The 9506-nt window shown below is 32.9% G+C and overlaps 1 protein-coding gene across 6 annotated transcripts in view; it reads left to right on the top strand.

The window, feature by feature from the left end:
- The window catches only part of LOC110027782 (luc7-like protein 3), an 8959-nt gene extending 878 nt beyond the window's left edge, over positions 1–8081 (top strand). Inside the window, exons 4-9 of one of the 6 annotated variants that reach the window (XM_020729341.1) lie at positions 5439–5514; positions 5589–5786; positions 5905–6105; positions 6194–6749; positions 6893–6952; positions 7781–8081. In XM_020729341.1, the coding sequence (XP_020585000.1) occupies positions 5439–5514; positions 5589–5786; positions 5905–6105; positions 6194–6544 (826 nt within the window). In that variant the 3' untranslated portion in view covers positions 6545–6749; positions 6893–6952; positions 7781–8081. Of the gene's footprint in view, positions 1–5438; positions 5515–5588; positions 5787–5904; positions 6106–6193; positions 7331–7780 lie in introns of those variants that run through there. The other 5 variants (XM_020729340.1, XM_020729338.1, XM_020729339.1 and 2 more) reach the window with 5 other exon arrangements.
- The last annotated feature ends 1425 nt before the right edge of the window (positions 8082–9506 follow it).

Below are 9506 nucleotides of genomic sequence, written 5' to 3'. Positions count from 1 at the left end.
CCCCCCTTTCCAGAAGATGTACAATTCGATCCTACACAGGGATCGAACCCCCGACCCGAGGGTTACACCAAAGGCCACACACACACACACACACACAAGGAGTTTCTTTTCCTTATAAATCATAAATGGAAGTTCTACTTTATATAAGTTTCTTGATTCATCAATGATGGTTCTTGTTTTTCTCATTCTGGCTTGTTAGACTAGCTAGGTTTGTTGCCATAGTAATAGAAGGATGTCTTTTTTTCTTTCCTGATTGCCACGTTGCACTTCTTCACTAATTTTTCTCATTCATACAGGAAATATTACATGTTTTTGCCATGACCTCCAAAATTAAAATTATATTATTTGGATCGATCTATTTTGTAGAATTTAATGCTAGTTCTTATCACTCATTGCCATTGTTTCTTTTTTTTATACGATACAAAGAGCTTTTTTGGACAAAAAAGGATACTAGATGTTGGTGAATAGAGGTGCGAATTAGTTGAGCTCTAGTGAGCTAGGGGTTAGTTCATGTTAGACTCACTTGAAATTTTGGGTGTTCGTGTTAGCTTGTGTTTGTAATTGTTCGTGAACAATGTTTTTGTTCAAAGTGTAGAATCCCCTAGGGCTAGGGTTGAGCGCTTACTCAACTTGAAGAGAAAAAAAAATTCATTCATGTTTGGCTTGTTAGAACTCAATTTGAACAGAAGCCAATCAAAAATTTTATTGAGCTTAAAAATGATATTATAAATTAACCGTTTTCTTGAAGGGTCTTAAGTATCTCTTTGAAAAATTTGCAAAAACCTTCATACTCCCAACAAATACTACACATGGGCACATTTTTAATAGGTAAACTTTTGCACAACAATATAAATACTACAAGTTGAGGGGGTATTTGGTATCGCCCTACTAACAGGATTTATCGTTAGGATTTATTAAATCTAACCAAACTTAAAGAAGTGCACGTTCCATGGTTTTTGAAATTTTAGATTTAAGGTCCAAATTTTAGCTTCGATTCATGTTTTATCCAGATTTAATAAATCCAAGAAGGGGGTGGATTTAATAAACGCGGATTCACTAAATCCTCCTAAAACTTAATCCTTCCCGCAGCTAAACACCCCCTAAATGTTCAAATAGTGTGTTAATAACGAAAATAAAGCTACATTGTTGTGTATTTAATTCTTCTCATTTTTTTTTTCTAGTTTTGTTGAAATGAAGGAAAAACTAGTTTAAAGTTATTGAATTTTTTTCTCATCTGTATAATTCATGTTTAGCTCGCTTGTTTAATGAATGGATCAAATAAGAGTGTTTATATAATGAGCATAATATGATTTGTTTGCAAATGATGTGTTTTTTTATAGCCCTATTGGTGAATAACATTTTGTGCTTCAAAGCTAGACTATGCAAAGCATTGGAATTAAATTATTTTTTTAGTGATTTTTTTGTTGCATTCTCTATTTATTTTCCAGATTGTTTTTTCCATTTTCATTTGTTGATTGTTTGTTAATTTGTTTTGATGTTCTAGAATATTTCATGTTTTACTATTTACTAATTTAGAGTCTATACGGATTACTATAACATTTGCATATCTTTTGCCCAAAGTTTGAATTCCGTTTGGTATTTTCACCTTCTAAAATACAATTAACTGCATGAGCTCTTAAAACTCTCGCCAGATACTTTGTGCTTATTGTTACATAATTTTTTTCTTCATTGGTATCCCCATGTTTTAGATAATGTTTCTTTATTTTCCGTTATGAGATGTTGGTTTTTAATAGGCACATATTCAGGTATACTACAATGTAACCCAAAAAAGTGACTTTAAGGGGTTGTTCAACTGCAAATAGGTTTTAACTTAACTAGGATTTAATAAATCCTATAAATCCAGACTTAGTATATCCTGAGGTGTAAATTGTTTGGCTAAATCTGGTTAACAGTTTGAAAATTTATTTTAGGATTTAAGTTTTTTAGTTGAAATATGAATTTAACATTTTATCTTAATGATGTAATTGTTAATCTAATTAAATTTGATTTAAAGTTTTATTTCTAATTATGTTAATAAATAATGAACTATTTATTTATTATCCTAATTATTTAGCAAATAATAATCTTATTCATTAATTAATAATTCATTATTTATTTGTTATAGTAATTATTAATTAATTAATTAAATTCAATATCTAATTTAATTTTGGTTAATTAATAATAAAATAATTACACATGAGCTTATATAACTATAAGTAGTTTAATATATAATTGGAACCAAATATAAAAAAATTATAATTAACTTGACAATAATTTATTGATTACTAATTATTAATTAATTAAACTTAATTTAAATAAAGTTATATTAAATAACGAAACCTAACTTCTCCTACCTGTTCTCCTGCCTGCAATCCTCACCTTCCTTTCTTTCCCTCTTTTGGTTTTGCCCGAAACCATTGCCTATCTTCCACTTCATCCTCCTATTGCGGCCGAAACACTCGTAGTACTAGAGCTAGCTTGGAAGAAGGCAACGACGGGATCACGACATACAAAGATCTATGAAACTCACGTACAACTCCTTTTTCTACTCCGTTCCTACCTGACTGACCCTCGTCTTTCTCTTCCTTCCTTCTACCCCCCTTCGCGTGCTTCAGCTCTGCTAAATTCTGTAAATCCTTCTTCCAATGGGATTTGCTTAATCCAGGATTTAAGGCAAAACGGAGGAGAAATGAGATTTAAGATGCTATAGGATTGAAAGTTGTGATTTTTGCTTTTTGGCCAGATTTAGATTAAATCCTGCTATTAAACAGCCCCTAAACTGGATTTAAAGATGATGCATAAATGCAATAGTTTTGTTTCAAATGAAGTACCTCTTTAGATTTAAAGAGTTATGGAGAGATTGTGCTAATTTTGTAGACAGTTTTTGCCATGAAATTCTAAGGAATAACTGGATGCCAATTAGTTAGAGAAGCTGCCCTTCGATACCAACACATTTGAATGTACACTTGTTCATGAATCATTAAATTACTTTAGGAGTAAGTATAATATAGCAAATCAAGTACCTATTTAGATTTAAAGAGTTATGGAGAGATTGTGCTAATTTTGTAAACAGTTTTTGTTTTTAAATTTAAGGAATAACTGGATGCCAATTAGTTAGAGAAGCATCCCTTTGATACTAACACATTTGAATGTAAAATTGTTCATGAATCATGAAATTACTTTAGGAGTAAGTATAATATAGCATCTTCAAAAATTATGTTTGTATCATGAAATTACGTTGGTTTTGCTTCAGGATGGTTTATATGGAGCCTATTTTTTGTATTTACAAAAACATATTAAATACACACAATAATGAAAGGAAATGATGCTTATTGATATTTTAATGCAATTTGATCAAGTGTCATGAGAGGTTTGGTGGCATTGAGGAGAAAATATTCGTACTGTATAATGGTATAATATTTGCTATGTGGATACATACTAAAGATATTTTTGAGTTGAGGTCATTTGTTTTATGTTGACATAGTTCGATAAGCCAGGTCTTTTTTGAAGTAGGTGAAACTTATGGAATATATATATATATATTGGTACCTAAAATTATGAATATGATATGCAATCGTAGTGATTGTCAAATGGATATATTGAATCCATATTGTTTTTTAATTTCGTTTAATATTTTCACTATTGTAGTTTAGTAAGGGATGACATTAATAGGTCAAAGTTTTTTTAGATTTGTACTTTATGATACTATTTGATATTTTTAGATTTTTTTGTCATAGGTTCCGAATTCATTGAAGCGCACAATTCTCTTGTAGGCCAAGCTAGACATTTCCATATTGCTTGAAGAATTTTTTTTTTTTCATAGTAAAAAAAAAAGCCACATCAAAGGTTACATATCTTGCATTAAAAGGGGTTTCCTTGAACAGAATTATCAATACAGTTAGTTGTTTTGAGACTATGATTAGAATAACTTAATTATAAAGTGCCTATCATATTTTTGACACGTCTGGTCATGTTCTTTTATTTAACATATTGTTGAAGGTTTCTAACTTGGATTTTCCTTTCACCGTTACGCACACACCCCATGCCAACCCCAACCTACCTAGAACTCTATCAATTTTTTTTTCTGGTCTATGATTACCAAATCTAGTTGCTGTTGTGAAACTTTTAGCTTGAGTTGCAATTGTTAAGTTGTTATTAAGATGTTACAAAGATCACTGTAGATTGCTTTGTATGATAACCTTTTTATTTTTTTGATTTTTTCTTTAATCATTGAAGTCAGATGCCTTTCATATCATGTAGGAAGACATGTTTGGGTGATTAGATTGACATAATCCTAATAGGACATTTTGGTAGTTTTCTATTGGTTTGGATGACAAATTTATGCTGACTTTTCAAAATGTCATAATTTTTTTATTTATGAAATTACATATTTACGAATTTGTCATTGAAATTTTGAATTATACATTGTATTTTCTATCTAAATCAGGCAAATCTACTTTGGAGCATAGCCATGGAATATATTTTGCATAATAATGCAGTACACTGAAGTTCTTAAGTTGTTTGTTGTATCAATGCTTAATGTTACATAGATTACTTAACAGTTGCTGATAGCAGTAAGGTTATGTTACTGATCTCATCTTTCTGTTAAATGGTTAACCTGAATCGTCATTGTTAAAATCATCATCAATAGCCTTATTCCAACTATTTGAGATTTGGCTTTATAGATCTTTCCTTTTGATTCTCATTGAGTGGTGCTTGAGGTGTTAAATATATATTTTGCATTAATCTAATTGTGAGCTTTTTCTTAGTTTGACCTTTATTAATTTCTCCAAATTAGTATTGTCTATGCTTCTTTTGGGTTCGTTTTCAACCCATCATTGTGCATGCTCAAACCATTCAAATATATTTTTTACTAGCTTATTTTCTATAGGTATTACATTTTTTCTTAAGATAACCGTTTCTCAGCTTTTTCTGGTTTTGATCTTCAATCAAACTCTCTTTTTGATAATAATTTGTGGATTTCCTATGCTTGAAACTTGAGATGTGGGGTTCTAATGAGGAATGATATTTTCAAAATGCCTCTGTGTTTTGTTGTTTTTTTTTTTTTAAGATGGATCGCAAAGTGTGGTTGTGATCCATCTGTGTGCTGTCCAAGACAAGCCTCAAACCCGGGACCCCAGAGGTCTTACATATTCTGCCTACCAAATAGCCAACCAGTTCGCATAGCCTCTGTTTTTTGTTGTTTAGGTTACTGTCACTCAAAAATAAATTATTGGTTTGACATGTGAATGGCTTGAAATCCTTTGTCATTTCATAGATAATATTTTTTTTGTACAAGGAAAGCGTTCGACTAGATGGATAAAAAACTTTCATGTCTGTGGATGAATATTCGATTATTTGAGTAACTGATGTGCTTGTGTTTGTTCTATCGAGTCTATTAAATTCATCAGTGCTCATTCTGGGTGCATTTTTTGTAGCTTTGAGAAATCTCCTAGACATGATGCGTACGTTCCTAGATTTGAAGCCGAGCTCGCCCAATATTGTGAGAAACTGGTGAGCTTTATGTCACTACATTTGATGATTTTCTTTTTTCGAGTGATAATAGCTATGAAGTGTGTTTATTACAGGTGATGGACTTAGATAGAAAAGTGAAGCGTGGACAGGAACGGCTGGCACAGGAGGTTGATTTGCCAACTGGTCCTGTCTCAGCCGAGAAATCAGAACAGTTATCAGTGCTTGAAGAAAAAATTAAAAAGTTACTGGAACAGATAGAGACTCTTGGAGAAGCTGGCAAGGTTGATGAGGCAGAAGCACTCATGAGGAAGGTGCGTAGACTTACTTTATCAAATTTTCTTTTCTTCTGTTTTTTTTTTCCTTTTTTTTTTTGGTTCTTGTATGTGTTCTTTCAAGTAAACCCAATTTTAGCACCCGGCAATTTAACAGGTGGATCTGTTGAATGCTGAGAAGACAGCTCTTACACAGAATGACAAGTTGGCTCTTACTCAAGAGAAGAAGATGGCTCTCTGTGAAACATGTGGTTCTTTCCTGGTTGCAAATGATGCTGCTGAGCGGGTCCAGTCTCACGTAACTGGCAAGCAGCACATCGGGTATGGAATGGTGCGGGATTTTATCAATGAGTTCAAGGTCTGTAGGTTGTTTTATTCGTGCATTATTGAGCTTAAAGTAAACCCTGTTTCTGTTATTTAAAAGCCTGCTATATATTGAATTTCAGGCTGTAAAGGAAAAGAAAAGAGAAGAAGAAAGGCTTGCTAGAGATAAGGAAGCTGAAGAAAGGAGAAAACAAAGGGAGAGGGAAAGTGAGCATAGAGGTAGAGGAAATGAAATGAGTGGCAGAGAACGCGATAGATATCGTGAACGAAGTCATGAACAGGAGAGATCCCATGGATTTATTGGAAGGAGTAGCTTGGATGGTGGAAAAGGATCAGATTGGAATCGTAATCAATACAGGAATGGGAGAGACTGGGACAGGGAAAGGTTTCGCAGGAATGGAGAAGTGCCACGAGATAGGGCGCGTGGAAGGAGTAGGTCTCGTTCTCCAGTTAGGCATGGCTATCGGAGATAATTATGCAGTCCAGTTTATCTAATACTAATATATATTGTACGAAATCTGTCAAGCTCAGAGTGAAGAGGTAGACCATCTTGTCTCTTTTTTTTTTTTGGGTTGTTCTTACATGTGTTTGAATTTAAATGCCCCTATTGGTGAAACTCTTTTCCCATGCTAACAGCTTTGCTGAAAACCTATTTTTCTTTAGAGGAGATGAACTGAGGTAGGCACCATACATCTTTATATTCTTAGTTCTTCATATATCATTTGGATATGGAACTATTCTGCTGAAAGCTCCTGTGTGTGTTTAAGCCTTATTCTCAGAACCTCCATTCATTAGGTTTGTTTCTTCTGGTCTTAATTAAGATCTCATACGCATTCATTTGCTGGATGATGGACGACTAACAAAGCTTAATCTACTGGAAGGTAACATGGTTTTCTTACTTGCAATAGGAGTTTATAAGATGAATTTCCATGACGGGGTAATACCCAGAGCTATATTTTCACCGGCAAGCACTCTGAATTTTTTTTTTTTGGTGCTAGAAATCCCTCTTATTTTAGGCACTAGAGCAATCCATACATTCACCGAAAAACTGTTGCAGGTAGGAATGCTACTTTCTTCATAGCTGTCCAAATTGTCTTCTTTATTTTATTTTGTATATGAGCATTGTTTCTTTAGTTCTGCAGTTCGCTTCCTTTGTTGGCAGTGAGAATGTTAGCACTGATTTCAATCCTCAAGTTTGGGGCATTTACATACACCGGCCTATTTTTATACATTTACATATCTAGCATCTAAACTTTGCTTTTTTACATTTATACCACCCCCATATCACATCTAAAATACAACTATTTTATATTTTAAAATGTGAAATAAATTTTTTCATGCATAGGTAAGTTGGCCTATATGTAAAATTTGAAGTTTAGGTGTTAAATATGTAAATTTTCCTTTATTTTAATTGATGGTTCCATCTTATAGACAAATTCCCTAGTGGCACCATTGGTTAATATTTGCTTCTCTTCAATTGTCCAATGAATCATGTTTTGTTGCCATACCTCTATTTAAAAAGAATTTATAGATTGTATGTTTGACGATTTTGATCCTTTTGCTTTCATTTTTTTTAGTGTTCAACTTAATCTTCTTGGCAAGAGCGTGTTTCTTTCATATAAGAAAGCTTATACACTATATTAATTATCTCGATAACTTTCATACGTATCGTTGTCACATAGGCAAATCTTCAGATAATTTTTTTCCAGGTAAACCTTCTTTCTTCAAGGCTGAACAAATTCCAGAGCAGTAGCACGCATCATGTAATTGTTGATTCGATATGTTTCATTCCATGAAATCAAAAAATGCATGCAATTGGATAATTTAAGTTCCCTACCCGTTTCTCCTTGTGGCTCTCAAGGAGCATCCATGCTAGTTTTGATGAATGTGCATGTTCGTATGAAATGTGTGCATGAAGGGACTAACATTCTGAAAATCTTGAAAATGTAATATTCTGAAAATTTTAATGTGCCCAGTTTGGAAGCATGCATTATAGTTCAATTATTTTTAGTTATATATGCACGAGTGATTGATGAATTTTTATATATGTCATACAAAATCATTAAGAATCAACATTATTGATATAACAACAGCAACAACAACAAGCTTTTAGCCCATTAAGTGAGTTCGGCGAACCAACATTGTTGATAAATATTATGAAATTTAATTTTTCAGCCAAACAGAATAACATAGAGTAAAGCATAACTAGAAGTCCAAATTCATGTTATCCATTGGGAAATAACAAAACAAATGTTTATTAATTATTGATCAAGCACATCCACCCACTAAAAAAAAGCATTTTTGCCTGTTAAGGTATTCATCTAGCTAATTGAAGGGAATGGTCATTGAACCAGCCAGATGGCAACTTATTTCATTCAATTTGGAATGGACTCATTCTCAAAACTAAATGGATAAGTTTTTTGTATGCTAAACAAAATGCTTGAATCTTGTATAGTCATATGGCTGAGATGCTAATTACATAGGAGCAAGGTTTGCAGCAAGAGGTTTAATTCATGGTACCAGGCTTTCTCCACTGCAGGCATAAGGGTGCTTACCTTGGTTTGTGAGTGTACCCCCCTGGTCTAAAAAATCTGTTTTTATTCATTCTATCTCTTTTGCCTCTTTTTATCGGCCTTGATTTTTTTGGCAGCCATATAAGATTCTAGTTAAGTAATATACTTGCTCTGACCGTTGGTGAATTATATTTTTTTTTCATGATTCCGATGACATTATTTCCATGTATTTTTGCCAATTTCAGAATTTTTGGCTTTGACATTCTAAGCTTTTATTTGCTGGAGTTCTTGAGAAAATTGGAGCATTGCCCTATAAAAGAAGAAAATGAGGATTATTTATTTAATTCTTCTTGTGTGAGAACTGATAAGCATGGCATGCGTATGCATTAATCTTTTTGTCTGGGTGATATTGTGTATCAAACAAGCGTAGTATATTGCACCGAGCAAATAATTGGTGGGGCGCCACTTGTCAAGTGGGCTTACCGCAATACGTTGAGATTGGTCATTATTAAAATGTGGGGCCCACTTGACACGTGGCGACTCACCATTGGACTCCAAATGCATGCTTAATATTTTATGTTATTCCAAAATTCTTGAAATTCTAGAAATTTTTTTCCTTTTCTTCTATTGTGGTTTTTTTTTTTTTTTTTTTTTTTTTTGGTTATTTGAAAAGTGCTGCAGTGCACTGTTAAAGTTTTCTTCACGAGGAACGAAGCTTTTACTTCTCATGCCAAGCCCTGCACTTTCCTCGAGAAATTTTTATTTTCCTTATAAAAGTTTGTCTAGCATTCATGAAGTTTAATGAAACTCCACATCTATACAAGTTTTGAGGCATTAGGTTGACCAGGTTAATTAAATGCATGGAATGTTAATTGATGGATAAGTAAATTAAGGAAGTACGAAGTCTTGTAATTAGACCTGT

Source organism: Phalaenopsis equestris, unplaced genomic scaffold (genome assembly GCF_001263595.1).
Source record: "Phalaenopsis equestris unplaced genomic scaffold, ASM126359v1 Scaffold000445, whole genome shotgun sequence".
Lineage (NCBI taxonomy): Eukaryota > Viridiplantae > Streptophyta > Magnoliopsida > Asparagales > Orchidaceae > Phalaenopsis > Phalaenopsis equestris.
The sequence above is the reverse complement of the archived record's forward strand: the minus strand, read 5'-3'. Positions and strand labels throughout refer to the sequence as shown.